At 46.3% G+C, this 22,004-nt stretch overlaps 1 protein-coding gene and 1 pseudogene across 2 annotated transcripts in view; one reads left to right on the forward strand and one right to left on the reverse strand.

The window, feature by feature from the left end:
• LOC310787650 (SH3 and cysteine-rich domain-containing protein 2-like) overlaps positions 1-22,004 on the forward strand; it is a gene marked incomplete at both ends in the record, with an annotated part of 33,621 nt that overhangs the window by 9,038 nt on the left and 2,579 nt on the right. Inside the window, 9 exons of the mRNA XM_083649128.1 lie at positions 2,596-2,947; positions 6,677-6,771; positions 8,187-8,271; positions 10,920-11,032; positions 12,071-12,140; positions 12,409-12,497; positions 13,206-13,294; positions 16,026-16,077; positions 18,205-18,342. Of these exons, the coding sequence (XP_083505254.1) occupies positions 2,596-2,947; positions 6,677-6,771; positions 8,187-8,271; positions 10,920-11,032; positions 12,071-12,140; positions 12,409-12,497; positions 13,206-13,294; positions 16,026-16,077; positions 18,205-18,342 (1,083 nt within the window). The remainder of the gene's footprint in view (positions 1-2,595; positions 2,948-6,676; positions 6,772-8,186; positions 8,272-10,919; positions 11,033-12,070; positions 12,141-12,408; positions 12,498-13,205; positions 13,295-16,025; positions 16,078-18,204; positions 18,343-22,004) is intronic.
• Positions 21,967-22,004, reverse strand: part of LOC310787806 (polyubiquitin-C pseudogene) — a 1,602-nt pseudogene continuing 1,564 nt past the window's right edge. The window contains exon 1 of the transcript in view: positions 21,967-22,004. This exon is cut by the window's right edge and continues 1,564 nt beyond it. The product of the transcript in view is annotated as a polyubiquitin-C pseudogene (transcript).

Genomic DNA, 22,004 nt, shown 5'->3' on the forward strand with positions numbered 1-22,004 from the left:
TCCTCTCTGTGCCCAGACCCAGGGCCGAGTGTCAGGAGACATGCATTTATCTAGCTAATCAATGCTGGCTGGATGCTGAGAGCAGAGTGTCCAGGAGTGATGGTCATTGATGTGACGTTTTGTCGGCTGATCGTCCGGCTGTTGAAATGCAGTGGCCATCAATCATCCAGGAACTTTCACTCAATACAGCTAATAAGATACAGATACAAGCAAGGCTAGTCACGTCAATTCACAGCAGAGGGATACAGCAACATGTGATGCGATGTTGTTGTATGTTTGCAGGCGTGTGTGGGTGTGTGTGTGTAAATCATGAAGGCCATAGGGGAGTGGTTCTCAACATGGGGTCCGGGGTCCACCAGGGGACCTTGAGGGGTTTCCAGGGGGTCCACAGCAAAAGTATGAATTGTTAAACTTCGCCATTATTTACAATAAGTTAACACAATGAGAGAATGTAGAATAAATGTAGACTAGGCTATTCGTTTCACTGTCATCTCTATACCTAGAATAATAAGAAATAAGAAAATCGCAATTAACAATAAACTAGAAATAACCGCCTCGCGGTTCCCCACTCTACAAGTCCCCCGCCCCTTTCCCTCACTATGCCCATGCCAGTCCAAGTGGAGGTTTGCGCCAAATTTGAAGAAATACCCTCAAGGCATTCCTGAGATATTGCGTTAACGAGCATGTAACGGAACTTTGACCTTTGACCACCAAAATCTAATCAATTCATCCTTGAGTCCAAATGGACGTTTGAGCCAAATTTGAAGAGATTCCGTCAAGGCGTTCCTGAGATATTGCGTTAACGAGCATCGGAGGGATGGACGGACTGCGTTGTGTTGACAGTACTAGCAGGAACCCATGTTGACTGCTAGCCCAGGGGTGGAGGTGGGATTCAATCCACCGATCTCCCGCTTGCAAAGCGCACACGCTAACCGCAAGCCCAAGAGAGCTAGCTCCCTTGGTGGAGCTGGTGAATGGGACTTTATACTGGAGAGTGACTTTAACCAACTTACTCGCTACCACTCAGGACTCAAGAGGACTCACATTCACTCGGTTAGATACTGTGTACTTAGGCCATGTTCAGACTAGGAGGCCAAATCTGATTTGTGAACTTTAGTGACCTATTAGTGACTTTATCCAGATTGGTTTTATGAGTCTGGACGCTCCAAGTCTGAGTTGTGTCACTTGTCCCAAACCACATAGGAGGTAGTTTCCAATCTGCTTTCGACTGATGTAACTTCAGTGCGGACGCGCAGATCCACCAAATCTGATTTGAACGTCACTCGCAACTCGTCATCAAATGCTTCTGTGCAGGAAAACCATGTCACCAACGTACGTATTTACTGATGCCCACATCGTTACAATAGCAACCCATGCAGATAGGCTGTTTAGGTCTGGACACACAGATCCGACTTGAGAATCAGATTTGTGGCAGTGCGGACACACTCTCAAATCAGATTTGGGAAACCAATCAAGATAATGATGATTACTGTAATGACTTTATCAGCAAATCAGATTGGCCTGTAATGTGAACATGGCCATAGTGTACGTACATGGAATACACCATAATGCCTCTGGCCTGGCTATCACCGGCGGAGGCATACAAATATTCTCAGATTTGTGTGAAATGCGGGTCTGTGGGCCTAATGTCTAGCCTACTACATGAGGGGGTCCTTGATATGATTAAGGTTGTGAATCACTGCCTTTACTGTATAGGGAGCAGTCTTTACTGTATAGAGAGCAGTATTTACTGTATAGGGAGCAGTCTTTACTGTATAGGGAGCAGTCTTTACTGTATAGGGAGCAGTCTTCACTGTATAGGGAGCAGTCTTTACTGTATAGGGAGCGGTCTTTAATGTATAGAGAGCAGTCTTCACTGTATAGAGAGCAGCCCTGCCAATGAGGTAAGGTGCTCCATGGGCCCTGTGTGTATAGTGGGAAGCATGAAGCGGCTCCATCAGATAATTCAGATTAGGGGCCAGAGGACAGGCTGTTGATAGAAGATAAGGCTGTGCAAACTGTCTTCTTTCTTTTCATCTGCCGAGCCCTCTGCCGCCCAATCCCATGCCAAGGAAATGGCATTTACACACGCCGCTCCTCGATACATACAAGTCAAAGAAAGGCCTTATCTTGTTTGACCACGGGCCAAACGCACAGGCCACCCTGTTCAATGTGACTGTGCAAAAGCAAGGCTTGTTCTCACTGGAGGGAAGGTGCAGGCGGCGCCGCTTTTATTGTGTTGTTTCCTGATGAGACGTTATTATATTTCACGAGTCCTCCTCTTTCCCCACGGTGTGCACATCAGAACAACGTGGAGCGTTTATGGAGGCTGCTATATTGCCTGTGATTTCCTGAGGGGGTAATTGGTCAATAGTAGCGCACTCTTCTTGCTTTGTCCATTGTTTATTCTTAATGTTTTTCTCCCCCTACTCTGTCTCCGTGTGTGTGTGTGTGTGTGTGTGTGTGTGTGTGTGTGTGTGTGTGTGTGTGTGTGTGTGTGTGTGTGTGTGTGTGTGTGTGTGTGTGTGTGTGTGTGCGTGTGTGCGTGCGTGTGTGCGTGTGTGTGTGTGCGTGTGTGTGTGTGTGTGCGTGTAGCTCCAGAGACTGAAACGCTCATTGTCTTTCAAGAGCATCATGCGCAGTAAGAGTGTGGAGAACTTCTTCCAAAGGTCCTACAGCGAGGCCCGTCTACCCCCGGACTTCATCACCGACCCTCCGCCCCCGTCCCCCCCGCTGCCGCCCGGCTCTCCTGTCGTCGACGAGCGCTCGCCCTCCATCTCGCCCAGTTCGCTCAGCCCGAACCTGTCCGTCTGCTCCCACTCGCCCTCCCTCAGCCTTTCCCCGTCGCTGTCCACCAAGCCTCCCAGGCCTCAGATAACCCACTGTTTCCAGGAGCATGCTTTTCGCAAGCCCACCAACTGCCAGCACTGCAAGATCATGATACTGGGTAAGGTGCTGCTGAGTCTAACCCCCCCAGGGAGAAAGAACGCTCCGCCGCAGTGTTCACTATATGTCGGGCCCCTCTATACTATCCTTTAGGCTTCTCAGTGCAGATGGTAAACACCAACTCTTATAAATAAGACCATTAAACATGTTAGACCTTACCTGCAACTTACATTACTACAGCAAAAGAATATCCATCAACAAGTCATTTGGTCTAGTGTTGAATAATCTTTAAAGCTGCTGTAGCAAAGGTCTGATAGACCAGCGTGAGATGTAGATAGATGACTCCTGTAGACGATGAAGATAGTGTCACTTGTTTAAGAAAGCTCTTGAAACTGTATTAGAAAGAATGATCTCACCTCACCAGCAGATTTTTTCCCACTTGTTATTAAGGAAAGACTAGACTAAATGACTTGTTTTACGATGGGTATTTGCAACCTCTCACAGACACTTCACATTCAGCGCAATGGCAGCACAGTGTTTATACTACAGCCTAACTGAAGAAATGGTTAGCTGAACAGACTGTGCTGTTGTGTGAAAACAGACGGTGCTGGTGTGTGAATGCTTTTATCCATGACAGGCAGCAGGCCCAGCCCAGGCAGCATGCTCTATGCTCTCTACTTGCCATGATTGATTACAGACCCCGTCCCGCTCCTCAGCCTGCTTGTGCTCCAGAGCTTTATTTTGCACACATCATGGTTTTATTTTTGTAACACACCAGCTTACTCTAGCTGTATTTCATCACCGCCCCCCCATGCACAGACCCAGCTCTATCTCTGTTGTGAAGCCAGCCAAGGAGCTAACAAAGATTAGTTCTTGCTCAAAGTAAAAGCAATTGCATCGAGCCACACTGTTTGTTTGTTTGTTTGTTTGTTTGTTTGTTTGTTTGTTTGTTTGTTTGTTGTTTGTGTATTGGCTTTGCTCAGTCACAGACACCACCAGTGATATAATCCACATCAACTATAAAACTACAAATGTATCCTGCTTTTTTGGAGGGGTAAACGTGGACTCAACCCCTTCATCTTAAAAATGTCCACTACAGAACAGGAATCTCAATAGCTGAAGAATGAGCAGGAACATCTCAATACGTAAAGGACCGGAACAGTTCACCCAAAAATATCACTTCTGTCATCATCTACTCACCTTCATGCCAGTTGAAACACAGGGGAATTTTGTCCATGTAAAACACAGGGAGGTTGCCACTCGAGAGAAAACCAGTCAGCATTGACTTCAGTGGTACCAGTCAGCATGCTGACTGCTTTTGCTGGCAACCTCCCTGTGTGTTATATGGACAAAATTTGAGCTTGTATTAGCGAGGCATGTGGTAGGAGAGATGAACAGTGGACGAGTCAAAGCCAAACTGATTACAACTGAAATATCTGCAGCTGCTCTGCATGTTGTTTTGGAAGAGGAGCTGCTGCTCATTTAGCATGGCTGCCCATGGCTTAATATAACTGGGCCAGCGTGCTTGATTAAACTCTCTACCTGAGCCGAGCAGAATGTGCTTGTATAACCTCAGGCCACTTTTGTTTATTATTGCTTCCTTGGCTGTGTGTGTGCGTGCGTGCGTGGGTGCGTGCGTACGTGCGTGCGTGCGTGCGCGTGTGTGTGTGTGTGTGTGTGTGCGTGTGTGTGTTTGTGTGTTGATTTTTATTATGTATTATTATTATCATTATTATTATTATTAATAAAAGGCTACTATACAAACATTCAGGTAAACAGCAGCACACAGATCAAATGTAAGGACAAATGTATATGAGGAACATAGAAAGAAACGTTTAAAAGACAATATAGGGTGTATTCACACCTCTAGGTTGTTTGCTTTGTTCTGATTCAGGGGCTTAATTGATACAATTGTTGCATTTGTGCCTTGGTTCGTTTGTGTTCACACAGCCACAAATCAAACGGTCCAAATAGTATTGCCAAGCCTCCTGGATTGGCCAGGAGATAGCCTCTCGGGATGGAAAAAATAATTCCCAGAGATTTTCCTATATGATTATAAGAATGCGTTTTGTTAGAGCTACATTGTAGGCTACGTCGGGCGAGAGAGAGAGAGAGAAAGAAAGAGGGAGGGATCGGGAGAGAGACAGAGGGAGAAAGGTATTTATTTACTATTTATTTATTTAGGCTATCTATCGTGAATTTGGAGATAGAAGATCAAAGACCCTTGCAACTTCTGCTATTACTATCATGGAGACTTCAGAGGATTACGCATATGAACACCTGTCCTGTCAGGAATAAAATATGAATAAATAATTTAATAATAGCCTACGGACATTTCGAGGAAGACATGCAATCAGTCTGATTGTCTGATTGAACCAGACAATCTTATCACAAGGAACGCTGGCTCTGATTACCACGACTTGTTTTCATTTATTTAATGGAGACCAGATAAGTTGATCGAGTTCAAACTGCTTAAGTGATGATGCAAACATCCCCCAAAGTTTATCCATGCAAACGCTAGTTTCACAGGTTGCCAAAACAGGATCTGAATGAAGATGTTGTTTTTAAACGATAAAAATTATCATTCTTCAGGCCATTACGCACAGCGCAGCTGATTATGGCAGCTGGTTTACCAGAGTTCGTTTAAAGCGGACCGAGACCACCCTTTCTTGGCGATCTCGGGCCGCTTGTTTTGTCCCGCATCCGAGTGCGATTGCTGTGTTCACACTCCCCCAAACGAACTGCACCAAGGGGTAAAATGCTCTCTGTTTCGGAACAACTGCTCCAAACGAGATAGGTGTGAATACACCCTAAATAAAAATAAACAAGCGCAAAACGTTTAGACCATGGCCCTTCCCCCCCAAACACCACCCATATCCGCCAGCCACTAATCATACCCACCCCTTGAATCCCGACTCTCTAGCACCTTCCAATCCCTAGTTACGGCCATTTTCCCAATAAACTCACTAAACGTCCATGAGTGACTGACTGACTGACTGACTGACTTTTCCACCTTATGACCCCGGCTGGTCCAGCGCCACGGTAAAAAACAGAGTACATATATACACAACTATAAGCATGTCTGAGGTTTCAGGGAAAAAGTTCCATAATGTTTCAATAGCTTGTTATTATTTGTTGTTGTTGTTTAATACACTGAGTGATTTAAAGCAGCTACGAGAATTAACTGGTTATGAAACAGTCAAACTGTAATACTGATGTCATACAGCTTACCTACATCAGCAAATGTGACCATCGGTGAGGAGATCGGCGATTTCTATATTGTTATTCCAAATGCCTGCGTGCTGAGCGGGCACAGCGTCCATCGCATGTCACGTCCGTGTGAAACTGTCACTTTTGTTCCGGCCAGCGAATGAAAAGGGTCGTTAAACTTATGCAGTAAATAAAACAGCGGGGGAGGCTCGCTGACTCGGAGAAGCCCTGTCTGGCATGCGTCACAGCGGGAGGAGCCTCTGTGTTCAGGAAATGCAGTTTTCATTCCGGCGAACAGTACCACTTTTGTCCACAGGCGCCGCTACAGTCAAAACAAAATGAAAGTTCCCCGTAGCTGCTTTAAGTAGAGAATTCAGTTCTATGAGAAAAGGTGAGATCTCAGGTATTGATTTAGAAAACCTTTGTTTTGTGAATAAAAAAAACTTTGCATATAGGATAATGAAAAATCAGATACGTGTATTCAAGAGTGTCATTATCTGGATTCAGTCTGCTGTGTCGCCCACTTCACTCTTGTCTGCGTCTTCCACTCTCACTCTCCCGTCTCCCTCCTTTTCCGCAGGTAACTCCAAACAAGCTCTTCGATGCAAAACTTGCAAGATGGCTGCTCACCTGTGGTGCACTTCAGAGCTATCGCAGCAGCCGTGTCACGGGAAGGTGCGTTTGCTGCCAATATTTGCTTGCGCACACAAAACATTGTAGGTGGCGCTCTCTTCTTTGTTCAGCCATTGTGGGTATAGCTGCTCATGCTAACCACCCAGTTCTTCTTCTGTTTATTCCAAACAAACGAAAACACATCACTTCCTCGGCCCCAGGGCATTTTTCCCATGAAAGAGCTACCAGTGATCATCACAGCAAATAAATCTTTCATGAACTGGGTATCCAGTAGGTTGAATCATACTGTTTTGTATCAATCATAAACAGACATTTATTTGTATCGAAATGTTGCCAAGTATTACGTTAGCATTACATCAGTGCAAACAGCATTGTGCACACACAGACTTGGGAGTCGTGCAGTCTTGGCCTGAGGGCTCAGTCTGTCTTTCTTAAGGTCTCAGCCGCATGCGTGCGATTGGAGTGAAAATGCTAACAGGAAGCAGATATATATGGTAAAGGGCAGAATGTCGTATTCAGTCAGCATATGTGAAAAGATAGCGCTGATGTGGCCGGAACGGAGCCATTACTCAGTGGGCATCGCTTTCCCTTTGGGGCGCGGCCTGAAACACTGGATATCCATCTAAACTGTTACCCTGGCTTGTGTGTTTATCCTCTGGTGCGGGGCAGAGGACATTGGCATGCAGCGAGAGGCGAGACCTTCTGAAAAACACACTTGGAAAATTTGAAAAGCAGGCGATCCAGAAGGGTTTAGTGCAGTTTAGTGGAGGAGCACAGAGAGAGAGGGAGGGAGAGAGACGGAGACTGGTAGGAGATTGAGGAAGGGAGTGATTGAAAAAGCATCTTCATAGGAACAAAGGCGTTCACATGATTGATCCAAATTGTGTTACTCGCTTCACCATATTATGACAAAGCAAATAGCTCATCTGCAAGTCAGGGGCGAGGACAAGTCGATATCTCAGCTGAGACATTCACTGTGCTTAATTCAGTGTGAAATTACAAAAGGCTGGGCACACACACATACACAGAAACACACACACACACACACACACACACACACACACACATCTGTGCCTGTGTGTGTACAGCCTGAGTGTGTGCACAAATGATTGGTCAGCACAGCAGTAACGAGCGTTGTGGTAGGTGGGACCTGTGCAGGTTCACAAGTAGCGGCACAGGAAGGCCACGCTGATGTTTGCTTTATTTTAGTGGCTTGGTGGCAGAAATTAAACTCTCGCTGTCAACGCAAGCCTCACTGACTGTCGGTGACTGACTGGCGGTCTCGCTGCGTTTCCAATTCAGTAGCTTTAAAATGACTCCATTAATGTCCTAGAATTGCTACATAGAGGCAGTTTCTCAGCACAGCTCAGTCTATAAACAGGAAGTAATGGGGTCTATAAACAGGAAGTAATGGGGATGGAAAGTCATCCTGCATGGTTTCACCTCTCCTCCATTAGTCTGGGGCGTTCAAGCGGAACTACAGCTCGCCGATTATCGTCAACGACCAACTGGCTGTGGTCAAGGAAGTCCAACCGAGCCAAGGTGAGCGTACACAGCGTGTGTGTGCGTGCGTGTGTGTGCGCACGTGTGTGCGTGTGCGTGTGTGTGTGTGCGTGCGTGTGTGTGTGTGTGTGAGAGAGAGAGAGCAAATACCAAATGTTTGTGTGTATACAGTACATGTCTCTGTGTCTTTTATTTTTGTGCTTGCTCTTGTATGTTGTATGTTAATTTTTAGATGTATTTCCCCCATTAAATGTGTGTGTGTGTGTGTGTGTGTGTGCGTGCGTGTGTGCGTGCGTGTGTGTGTGTGTGTGTGTGTGTGCGTGCGTGCGTGCGTGCGTGTGTGTATGTGTGTGAGTGAGTGAAAAAAAGCAATTGAAAGGAGGAAGAAATTCAGCTGTATTCTAAATGGTATGAACAAAGAGTTCTAATGCAAAATGTGATATCCATAGATGTAGGGAATTGATTTAATGTGTGTCGGCCTATTTGCAACCACTTAGGACCGCCTCCTCCTTCCTCGGATGCTGATTGGTCCGTACCGCTGGTAGAGTAGAATCGAGTCAAACTTTCCGACTGGCTGAAATTTACACATTTGTGAAGAATCTGGAATTTGTGAAAGCTCAAGATTCTCATTATGCCTACAGCACAGAGTCACTTTCTGTGTTTGTCCTGTTCATCATTGAAACGATCTTCATTATGACTTTAAAATCCATTGAGTCTCTGTCATGTAACCTTGATGAAGGCTTTATGCTAAAAACACGTGGCTTCTTCTGTGCCGATGAAGACGGTTTTAGAGCGTCCTCTCCTCTGGCCTCGAAGAGCTGCATTTGTTCTTCCTTTCTGTGACTATTCAGAGATGACGTTGCCCTGCTTTCAAATGAACAGGTGTGTGCGAGAGAGATTGTCCTTCACCTCACATACTGCATTCCTCACTGAATACGGCCTATAGCGCCTCATGCTGTCACCTCCTTGGACTATCCATGAATCAGGGCTCAATTAACCTATACAGCTCCAGCACCTCAAGCATCGCACCATGGGCCTGTGCCAGGGCCAGCCGAGCCTGTAACCTGCCACACACACACACACACACACACACACACACACACACACACACACACACACACACACACACACACACACACACACACACACACACACACACACACACACACACACACAGCCAACTGTTCCTATAAAAAAGCGTCATAAATAGTGTGGTCATGTATGTGTGCACAAATCCATAGATGAGGTTGAGATACTGTATTAGTCACAGGTTGGACTATGCAGCTGTGAAGAAACAACTGGATGAGGGATGAAGGTAGACAAAGATAGGTGTGAATGATGGATGAAGACAAATATGAAGCTTTCTCACATGCCAAATTCACCTTAAAACTGTTTCTGCACTCATAGACATAGAAGGAAGAGTATGGTGAAGCCGTGTTCTGATTGGTTCCAATTCAATGTCACGTGTCAAATGTGTCACGTGTCCAAATTGGACCAAATCTGACACTGCCTCTCTTTGGGTCCCCAGCAACACACCCGCCATGTGTAAAGTACTGTACATCGGATGAGTGGTTCACACAGACAGACAGACAGACAGACAGACAGACAGACAGACAGACAGACAGACAGACAGACAGACAGACAGACAGACAGACACACACACACACATACACACACACACACACACACACACACACACACACACACACACACACACACACACACACACACACAGATTCCTTGCTTTATAGTTAGACGTGACTTCAGACTGCTACACTCAATTCGTGTGTAGAATGCAATGAGCTTTATCACGTCCAGCGACTTTGGCCAGCCACACGCTACAATTTCCTGGTGCAGAATTAGCACTGGTGTTTTAATATGAAACTGCAAATGACCATGACTAAAGCCTGCACACGAGCACGCACACACACACACACACACACACACACACACACACACACACACACACACACAGCACATCAGCCATGCAGAAAAGTCGATCCAGCCTCATTTGGCTCGTGTTGAACTGGATGGAAACAGGCCTAATTCCTAACTCCAATTAAAGTGTTGTAGCTCTGCCATCAACATGACATTCTACCATGACGGCTTTTTGACGATTTCCATATTTTGAATCTCATCTTGTAGTCAGTGTCACTCCCGGCACTCAACTAGTCCCAGATAGATTTCTTCAATTAAAACTCAACTAGCCCCGGATACATTACTTCAATTAAAACTGAAAGATAAATTAAAAACTAGTTTCATTCGACTGTCTCGATGTCACCTTTACGTGTGACTGGCTGCTGTCCTCTATCAGATTTAAAGTGGGTCACTTTGGTGTGGGACTGACGGCGTTACTACAGTTATATTTAGACCATCTGGTTCCTCCAGATTGGCAGAATAGTCATGATGTACAGCATAATCTCAATGACTAATGGACGGTACTTGTGAAAGTGTGTGTGGCGGTGTGTGTCTTAGTGTTTGTGTGTGGCATGCAGGCATATGTACATACTTGCATGTACTCAATGTATACAGTATAAGTGTGACTCTCATGTTGTGTGTGTGTGTGTGTGTGTGTGTGTGTGTGTGTGTGTGTGTGTGTGTGTGTGTGTGTGTGTGTGTGTGTGTGTGTGTGTGTGTGTGTGTGTGTGTGTGTGTGTGTGTGTGTGTGTGGGGGGGTGTAGTTTCAGAGGCTGCCCGGCGTGTAGACCCTATTTACGCCGCCTTGCGCTACGGGACGTCCTTGGCGCAGATGAGCCGATCCAGTTTCGGCAGTGTGTCAGAGTCACCAACGCGCAGCCTGGTATGAGATCACCCTCTGGGCGGGGACAGGGGACAGTTTAAGAAATATAGAAGGCTTCTGGGAAATTGGTCCATGGGTCAACTTCCCATTAAGTAATGAGAACATGGACAACAACAAAAATCCATGTCCCCCAGACTGCTCCATGCTAACAGCATAGCATACGCTATGTTAAGATAGCAGGCACATAGGACTAGTATCCAATATAAGAAGACTGATCTTTAATGTGAATATCATTAACCAAATATAGCTGATGTAACCAGTTTTATTTCTGGTGAGCATCATTTCAACCGCAGTGTAGTGATTTTAGTCACCCACCACCTTCACTTTCTATGGAACCAGAGAAATCATCATCTAGCTTTAGAGCTGCTGCAATGTTTCTCGCTTTTGAGATAGTCGTAGCTTAAAGGAGAACTTTACAGAAAAACAATGCAGTTGTGGACCAGTATCAACTCTCAATAACTGTCTGCAAAACGGTTTACAATTTTGGATATGTGTGAGATCGCGTGCAAAATAAATCTGCGTTGTTTTTAGGTGAAGTTCATGGAGTACTAAAACAAAGATCTACTATAGGGTGGGGACACAGATGGGTGATTTTACTGTCCGTTTTCATCACTTCACAGGTAAATTCACCCACTGGCCAATCTCCCAGATTCCTTTAATATCCCATGAATACATGATTGACCAGCATAAAAATCTGATCTGGCAGCACGATTTCCAAATGAGTTCATGATTTAATGTGAAATGCAAATGAAGTCAGTCATATATGAGATTGGGGTTATAGTCCCACATTAGTACATCAGCACTTTTCATCTGAAAATAACAGTTTTATGAGAACAATAAGATAAGTGCTATGCTAACACTATTGGTTTCGAAGTGAGAGTGAGAACTACTGATGTTCTGTGTGCATCCTGAATAATTCAGAAGAGAGATAGTTTTACTCCCACTCCCAAATGTATCGTATCCTCGTATAACTTCCTGGTACCAGCTCTTCTTCCTGTCCTGATTTGTTTCCTCTTTCTTCCCTTTTTTCCCCTCAAGGGGGAGGGGAGTGAGGAGAGGGAGCAGAGAGAGTGCAGCATGGAGGAAGAGATACCTCAGGAGCCAGGAGGTAATCACTGCTGTGTGCCTGTCTCATATGTGAATTTGCATATCTATAAGTGTATATCTATGGTTTTACATACATATGATTTCCTGTGTGTGTGTGTGTGTGTGTGTGTGTGTGTGTGTGTGTGTGTGTGTGTGTGTGTGTGTGTGTGTGTGTGTGTGTGTGTGTGTGTGTGTGTGTGTGTGTGTGTGTGCGCGTGCGTGCGTGCCTGCGTGTGTGTGTGTGTGTGTGCGTGACTAGCACTGTCTAAGCACATTTCTCACCCTGCCAGACACCGCGGTCCCTGAGAATGAGATCGATGAGGAGGAGAACGGGGGCAGTGAGCAAGCTGAGACTCCTGCGGAGGACAGCAGTGTGAAGGTACCACTCCCACACAGTCTCCAAAAAACTGTGGTCCACAGCCCAAAAACGTGGTTTCACAGAAACTGTGTTAAAATTGTTACAACATTTCTTTGGCTGTTAGAGGCGACCGCTAGAGGTTGTTTAATGTCTGATATTGAAGTAGGCCGCTGACCAGTCTAAAGCCCATGGCACACCGATCAAACATTGTCCAACAACTGCCATTGTTCTTGGCAGTTGTTGGAGAATGTCAACATTTTTGTTGGCAGTTGTTGGAGAATGTTTACTTGGTGTGCCATGGGCTAAACACAGACAAACCAGGAATGACCATGTCCAATGTGATCAAACATCTCCAAACAAGGAAAGATAGCCTTGGCACACCAAACAAACATCTGTGTTTGCCTGTGTTTGTCCGTGTGTAACCGAATGACTAGAGTCCTCATGAGTCCCGAGTGGTAGCGAGTGGGATGGTTAAACTCACTCCCCCCAGTATAAAGGCCCGTTAATCAGGGAGCTAGTTCTCTTGGTATAGTGGTTAGCGTGTGCGCTTTGGAAGCGGGAGGTGGGCGGTTCGAATCCCGGTTCAAATCCCAGGGTTGCTGCAAGTGCGGTCAACACAGCGCAGGTTACACGTGTTTGTTGCACAATGTTTCCTCCTCCTCAGAGTGGTCCCTCCCACTCTTGCCCTCCCGCTCACCCCGTCCCATCCGTGTCTCCCTGTGTCTGTAGGCCCCCAAGCGTATTGAGGTGCACTCCATCCACACCTACGTAGCGCTCTACAAGTTCCTGCCTCAGGAGCACAATGACCTGGAACTACAGTGAGTCAAAGCCTAAGAGACGTGTGTGTGTGTGTGTGTGTGTGTGTGTGTGTGTGTGTGTGTGTGTGTGTGTGTGTGTGTGTGTGTGTGAGGGAGCATTTTCATGTGCACGAATGTGTCCGCGGGCCCCTTGTGGGTGTCTCTGTGTGTGTGTGTGTTTATCCCTCCCTCCCAGTGTTTTGCACGGCTGTCATTTCTGCAGGACGAAAATGTCCCCACCATCTGCAGAGGACAGTGCCGGGGCGCCCTTAAGGACGACTAATTATAAACTGCGAGCCCATCACTGTCCCCACGTAGAGCTGGCAGCAGAGCCGTGTTCCCAGCAGGGGGGAGAGAATAAAGATGCTCAACAAATGAGAGATGAAAGGGCGAACAGAGATACAGTAAAGGTGTAAAGGGGAGACTGCATGGAGAGAAAACAGCTTCAGATGATCATCGTAGGCAAAGAGGGAACAAGACAAAAGAGAAACAGAGGGAGTAATGCGGTGATCAGTGCACCTAGAGGAGAAGTGAACGCAGCCAAGATGGAGGAGGAAGAGATGAGAGGAAGGAGGGAGGAGTAAAACCAGGGCAGGGTGTGTGTTTGAGTGTGTTGAGGGGGGTAGTATAGTGAATCGTATGGAGGGGGTGTGAGTGTGTGTTTGTGTGCGTGTGTGTGTGTGTGTGTGTGTGTGTGTGTTTAAGTGTGTGTGTTTGGGGTAGGTGAATCGTATGGAGGGGATGTGAGTGTGTGTGTGTGTGTGTGTGTGTGTGTGTTTGAGTGTGTGTTGGGGGGTAGTAGGTGAATCGTATGGAGGTGTGTGTGTGTGTGTGTGTGTGTGTGTGTGTGTGTGTGTGTGTGTGTGTGTGTGTGTGTGTGTGTGTGTGTGTGAGAGTGTGTGTGTTGGGGGGTAGTAGGTGAATCGTATGGAGGGGTGTAGTGTACAAATTAAGGGAACCAATAAAGGCAAGAGAGCTACTAGCATGTTTCTGCATTAGCATTACGATTAAACCACTGTGAGTTTTTGAAGGCAGATGCTGATATCTTGGGATTGGAGTCAGTAATAGTCGATATTTTGTACTAATATTGATCATTTAAATTAAAAAAAAATTATGACCAAAAAATGCAAGCGTTTGCCTCTTCTTTTTTTCTTTTATTAAAAAAACCTTTTTTTGGGGGGGGCTAGCAGCTCTTCGAGGCAATATCTGGGGTCCTTTTTCAATTAAGAATTAACATGAACAATTACATTAATGAAATATGCAAAGAAGAGGGGCATCTGGGTATTGTAGAGGACTCGCCTACCACCGCGGAGACCCCGGTTACTTCCGGCCTGGTGAGACTTTCCTACAGACACAATTGGCCATGTCTGCGGGTGGGAAGCTGGGAGGGGATGAGTCCTGGTCGCTGCACTAGTGCCTCCTCTGGTCGGTCGGGACGCCTGTCCGGGGGGAGCGAGGGGAACTGGGGGGAATAGCGTGATCCTCCGGCGCGCTTCGTCCTGCCGCTGAAAGCTGAAACCCCTGAAAAGAAGCGGCTGTCGACTCCACATGTATCGGATGAAGCATGTGCTAGTCTACAACTCTCCCCAGATCAGCAGAGGGGGCGGCGCAACAACCGAGGACAGCAGGGGGAATTGGCCACGTGCATTTTGGTTAGAAAATCTCATTTCAGGTTTTACAGTTTTGATGTAGCTGTGGTCACGGAGGAGCCTCCATCATATCGGAGGTGAACAAGGCCAATCTCCTCCATGATATTTCGGTCCAACCCTAGTTTATGTGTGCACACTTGTTTGTGATGGATGACATTATAGGGCAGTAGTGAGAGCAGACACCCGGGAGACGCCACATATACACAACGAGTGCAACTGGGACAGCAGTGCCTGTGTATCTAGGACAGTGGGTACAGCGTGTGTGTATAGGGAATGTTATCAAGGCTCATCATAAAATCAGTAGTATCATTTGCAGGCAGGTTGGCTGCAGATCAGATCCGCCCTTCACCATTACAGTAGGCGGAACAGAGTCATATTTCATGTCAACCTTATGACTTTGGTGTCATTTAGTCTGACTGCACTCCAGAAAGGCAGGCAGTGGGATTCATCTACACTTAAACTGTCAGCTTTAGCTGCTACAGCATTGTGTGTGGGCTTTGATCATGTTATCTTATGTGTGCTCACTCACTCTCTTCCATCCGCTTCTTTCTCTCTTTTTCTATCTTTTCCCTCCTTCACCTCCCCATCATGTGTCCTTATCTCCTTCACCTCCCCATCATGTGTCCTTATCTCCTTCACCTCCCCATCATGTGTCCTACCCTCCTTCACTTCCCCATCATGTGTCCTTATCTCCTTCACCTCCCCATCATGTGTCCTACCCTCCTTCACCTCCCCGTCATGTGTCCTTATCTCCTTCACCTCCCCATCATGTGTCCTACCCTCCTTCACCTCCCCATCATGTGTCCTTATCTCCTTCACCTCCCCGTCATGTGTCCTACCCTCCTTCACCTCCCCGTCATGTGTCCTACCCTCCTTCACCTCCCCATCATGTGTCCTTATCTCCTTCACCTCCCCATCATGTGTCCTACCCTCCTTCACCTCCCCATCATGTGTCCTTCCCTCTTCTCCTCTCCTTCCTCCTTCACCTCCCCATCATGTGTCCTTCCCTCATCTCCTCTCCTTCCTCCTCGCCTCTGCTCCCCACTCACCACCCCTCATATGCCTCCTCTTTCTCATCTTCTATCTTGTCTTATCGCTCCTAGACCCGGTGATCGGGTGCAGGTCACTGATGACTCCAATGAGGAGTGGTGGAAGGTGGGTAATAAATCATTGACTCATATCTGTGTGTGTGTGTGTGTGTGTGTGTGTGTGCATGTGTGTGTGTGTGTGTGTGTGTGTGTGTGTGTGTGTGTGTGTGTGTGTGTGTGTGTGTGTGCGTGTGCGTGCGTGCGTCTGTGTGTGTGTGTGTGTGTGTGTGTGCGTGCATACGTGCATACGTGCGCGCGCGTGTGTGTGTGTGTGTGTGTGCGCGCGTGCGTGCGTGCACTGTGTACATGTGCATTGGTTTGTTTGGCTGCATGCGTAAGCATGTGTTTTTTTGAAGTGTACACAAGGTGTGTTTGAGTGAGAACTCTGTGTGATACTGCAACACCTGCTCCATTTTTGCTTCTCAACACGCAGGCAGTCACGGACAGAAATAGAACATCATTTCCCCTGAAAATTACTAAAAGAGTTTAACATAATCAACTTAAGTAGTGTTGCAAGGTCTTTGAGTCTGTAATGAGCTTCACTCAATCCCAGTGGAAATGTGTGTGTGTGTGTATGTGTGTGTGTGTGTGTGTGCGTGCGTGTGTGTGTGTGTGTGTGTGCGTGCGTGCGTGCGTGCGTGCGTGCGTGTGTGTGTGTGTGTGTGTGTGTGTGTGTGTGTGCGTGTGCGTGCGTGCGTGCGTGCGTGCGTGTGTGTGTGTGCGTGTGTGTGTGTGCGCGCGCGTGCGTGCTTGTGTGCGTGCGCGTGTGTGTGTCACAGGAAAAGAAGAGACTCTCAGGCTTAAGCCCAGATTGTTGGCTAAAGCGCAAAGTCTGCACATCCTCTGTTAACGGGCCAACTGGGCAGGAGAATGAATAGCTTAAGTAAAGTAGCAACACTTTAAACCAACATTGCCTTTCCATGGGAGCTTTTAAATTATTCACACTTTGTGAATCAACACTTCATTACTTATGTATACTTTGTGAATCACTTATAAACACATCAAAGCTGGAGGCTTCAGGGTGATAAACAGCAAAATATTGCTGTATAATGAGACGCTTTCTTAGCCTCCTATGATACCAGGCTAACGGTCTCTAATGAAGTCTTGTTTGTTCACTAACAGACAAAAGTGGTGTGCAGCTGCTCTGTATCTGTATTATTATTATTTTTACAATATATTTATTAAGTTTTCAGTTTTACAAGTAAAATCTGGATGCATTTTACAGTTCACATGGGAAAGGAAAAAAAGAGAAAGAAAAAAAACGACAAAACAGAAAGACTAAAAATAAATAAAAAAAACAAATCAATAATAGAACATGTATCTGTATCTTAACAAGGCATTTCAGCTACTGGTGAGACATATTCCTCTTAAAACTGGTGGAGAAAATATGCCTGCATGGAGAGACAATAACTGAAGTTCTACAACAGCATGAGTGAATACTGGATTCTGATTGGCTAGCAACAGTGGTAAATAGGCCAACAATCTACAGTTCGGCTCCAACCGCAGTATCACTCCGCTCCCTGATGAATGAAGAACACCTGTGCTGACTCCGCCCACTGTTAGCCTGTCAGTCTACAAATCTCTAACAAGGAAATGTCCGATTTCGTAGTAACGTTTGATTTACTGGGTGGATTGAGTTTTGAGCAGTGGTTAGATGAAGATGAAGGTGAAGTGAACAAAGAACGACATGGTGAAATTGGGGAGAGAGAACTGGCTGAGCTTGAGTTGTCACGGAGTGAACCTGGGACTGTCAATGGAACTATATTCTGTGGCGGAAGGATAAATGTATTCTGAAACCAGTAATGATTGTAAATAAATGAATTGAATGTTACAATTGTGTATTTTTTATATTATGTGGTAGCTATTCGCCTCGTGCCACAACCCTGTACCAGTGGTAAATGTGGCCACAACCCCCTTCCTCTCGTGGTAAATTTCTTAAATAACTTCACTTGTTTCCATTGCAAAACAACCTATTTCCAATTCTTGATGTGCGTGATCTGCCTTCTTGACTTCATGTTGGAAACAAACTGTTACCTCACCCAAATAATGGAAATTTTCACTTTTAGAAAAACAATATTTTAACACTGAGACTAAATCACATTGGGTTGAGCATGAAAGTAATCATCGAACCATCAATTCATAATACCACGTTTAAGGAGTGTTTACTGTATTATTGCAACACGGTGTTTTCCAGGGCAAGAGTGGCGACAAGGTGGGCTTCTTCCCTGCTAACTTTGTCCAGAGGGTGCGGCCAGGAGAGAGGGTGTGGAGGGTGACCCAGGGCGTCAACAGCAGCCGAGGCACCGGCCACATGGCCGTGAAGGAAGCTCAGGTGAGGGGATACTATCTCATTACATTACATTACATTACATTACATTACATTACGTCATTTAGCAGACGCTTTTGTCCAAAGCGACTTACAATATCACAATTTGTCAACAGTACAGAAAACCACTATGCAACACAATCAATGACAGCTAAGATATTTTGATAGACTAGCACCATGTAGGAAGTAGTTTGAGAAGGAATAAGTAACATGTAGCATTAGTATTATTATTATTATTATTATTTTTATTAAAAGATGTTAGTTCAAGAAGGGCCCAGGTGTAGCCTGAAAAGGTGAGTTTTTAGTCTCCGCCGAAAGATTGGCAGTGATTCGGCCGTTCTGACCGAAGGGGGGAGCTCATTCCACCATTGAGGGGCCAGGGACGAAAAGAGTCGCGATCGGGACGGGACTTTTGAGCCCACGTAGCGGTGGAGGAGCGAGGCGATCTGGACGGGTGGAGGAGCGGAGGGAGCGATGAGAAGTTTGGAACTTGACCATAGATTGCAGATACGAAGGGGCTGACATGTGGACTGCCCTGTAGGCCAGTACCAGTGTCTTGAATTTGATGCGAGCCGAGATGGGAAGCCAGTCTCTCTCTCTCTGTATCTCTCTCTCTTCTTCTGCTCTGTTGTTTTTGTTCTCATTTTTTCTTATTCTCTTATTCTTCTCTCACCTACTGGATTACACTATAAAGAGTTAAAGTAAATTTGGGACAGTGAAAATGTGACTCATTCGATTTATTTAGGTATTTATATATTTAGTAGGCTACACCCTTCTCACGCTTAAGTCTGGTCTTACCTGTTAAAGCTAGAGTGCGTACATTTTAGATATGAATGAACGTTTTCTGATTTTATTCCCAATTTTCTCCCCAATTGTACTTGGCCAATTTCCCCCTGCTGTCCCGGTCACTGCTCCACCCTCTACTGATCTGGGCAGAGCCATAGACTAGCACCATGCTTCCTCCGAGACATCCGCAATAGCCAGCCGCTTCTTTTCACCTGGTAGCACCGGTAGGACGAAGCACGTGGGAGGATTGCGCTATTCCCACCAGTTCCCTTCCCCCCCAAGCAGGTGCCCCAACCGACCAGAGGCGCTAGTGCAACGACCAGGACACATATCCCCAATCCGGCTTCCCACCCGCAGACATAGCCAATCGTGCTTGTATGGACGGCCGACCGGAGGTAACACGGGGGCGCGAACCTGCGACCCTCGTGTTGGTAGGTAGGGAATCTACCGCTATGCTACCCGGACGCCCTAACATCTGTTACATTCAAGCCATTGCCAAATGAGTTCCCACAATGCTGATGAAGCCTTGTCGTCCAGCGACATTCCCACACTGGGATGGAACATGCACACCAGAGACTTCTGCCCTGCCTAGCTGGCTCAATGATAAATAATTCAGTCATGCGGCTCTTCTAGACCTTCCAAATGTTATTGGATCGAATGTATCAACAAGTCATTTTGTGTGCGGGCTGTGTGACGTTCAAAACTATTTATCCACTGTTTTATAGCTATGGCGTAGCCTGTGACAAACGCTGCTTGTTCTTCCTTGGTGTGTATGAGCTTTTAAATCATAATGTGGAAACAACATGGACACTACAAAGATGTAGCCTATTGTATTGTATTGCTCAGAACTTTTAAACAACACGTTGATAGCCATTTCCAGTTTTTGCGTGACAACAAATAGCAAAGGAAACAGTTGGGGACTAATTTTCCCCGACACTAGATGAATGCAGCACATATTCCTTCACTGCCAGAAGCGCCAGAAAAGGGAGCCAAAGGTTCTGCGCTTTAAAACGGTAAAAACCGGCCTAGAGCAATTGTCCCGTCTAGCATTGTCAGACAGCTGTACCCGCCAACATCAAACACCGCTTGGCAGGGAGACGGAGCTGGCAGCAGGTGGGAATGATTGACAGCTTGTATTTAATCTGAGGGTTCATTTGCATGTGCTGAAAGGTTGTTTGTGGCATGGCTGATTGCATTAAAGGAGCTTTAAAAAGTGGTGGAGTCAGATGGCAACATGTCCAAATGATCCCCAGTGTAAATGATGCCTATATGGTTTGGCCCATTGGTGACCTTACCCAATATCTGACTAGAGCATTGGCACCAAAATCATCTCTGTGTCCCTGGTAGATACTAGTGGACACGCTTTAGCATACAGTATGTTATTAGGTGATTAGCATTATCCAAAGTACTAGTTCTGATACCCGTTGGAGCATGCAATCACTGTGTGTGTGTGTGTGTGTGTGTGTGTGTGTGTGTGTGTGTGTGTGTGTGCGTGTGCGTGTGCACGTGCGTGTGTGCACATGTGTGCGTGCGTGTGTGCACCACCTGCTATCACAGTACTATCACTAATTGCTGATACCCATTGGAGCGTGTGTGTGTGTGTGTGTGTGTGTGTGTGTGTGTGTGTGTGTGTGTGTGTCCCTCTCCATCTCTGGGTGTCTCTCTGGTGTGAGATAGTCAGTGAGATAGATGCCAACTAACGTCATCAAAAGACCCACCACAAGAGTCCAACAATAAGCAAGAAACATCCAATAAGCACAAAAAGAAAAAAGCTGTATCTAGTGACCCCGTCTGGCCAAACAGCAGCAAGTGACCAACGTCGTCAGAAAACGAGTCAACATCGTGCTTTTGATTCATGGAGGGACCTTAGCTTGTTGTCTTAGCTTGTAGTTTTGCCATGTTAGCTTATTAAATCCACGAGGCCTTTTAGGAGGGCCATTCAAGGCACAAGTGGAGCCTGCAGTACCACCACGGCCCAAGAAACATCATACCGGAATGAAATGTTGGGAGCGGGGGAGTCTGGTGCAATGCACAGGTCCTGGACCTGGTGAGACATAGGAGCCCGAACAGGAGTCAACCCACAGAGCCCAGTCCCTCCACGTGCCTCCCGGTCCCGGCAGAGTAGTTCCGGAGCAGCGGATTGAGTGGCCCTGTCTTTGCCTAAGAGGGCCAGTAGCTACCGTGGGTAGCTACTGGGACGTAAGTCGGGGCTTGATCAACCCCGGCTGGGTCACCTGGGCGAGGGTGTATGATGTTGCAGTACCCGAAACATCCTATGACCCCAGGGTACATCACTGATGATATGTCCCAGTTGCATCCATGTGATGTTTTTTCTATATTACCAGTATTAAACTGTCTGTAGAAGGCCTGTGTAATCAGAATAAACAGCTGGTTGGAGTCAAAAGTGGTTGGCTAATATTAGATGTTAGCTTACTGCTTTTATGGCCCTAGCTGTATGTATACTATATATACTTTAATTCAGATTCAGATCAACTTTATTATCCCACACAGGGAAATTCATTTGGTCCAGTGCTCCAAACATAAAACCACAAATCCACAGTAAAGACAACATAGGAGCATAATCATAACACAAAGTACAAACATCAGTCATGTCATCAGTGACGTCACTTGAAAAATTGTGATGTCATCTGTGAAGATGTCATCAGTGATGTCATCGGTGTGCCATCATCGACGACTTTGTGTTGGCATTGGTGATGTCATCAGCGATGTCTACCTGGCCACTTGCTTTTGGCGACCTGCCAACTTTATTTTCTTTCGCGGGGACGGACGGACGGACAGCAAAACAGGTAGGCTAGTTGGGTGGAATTATTACCATGGAATGATTTACTGCCCACCCCTCAGACGCAGGACAAGATGGAGGG

The sequence above is a fragment of the Poromitra crassiceps genome, assembly GCF_964638095.1.
Source record: "Poromitra crassiceps genome assembly, chromosome: 13".
In the NCBI taxonomy this organism is placed as follows: domain Eukaryota; kingdom Metazoa; phylum Chordata; class Actinopteri; order Beryciformes; family Melamphaidae; genus Poromitra; species Poromitra crassiceps.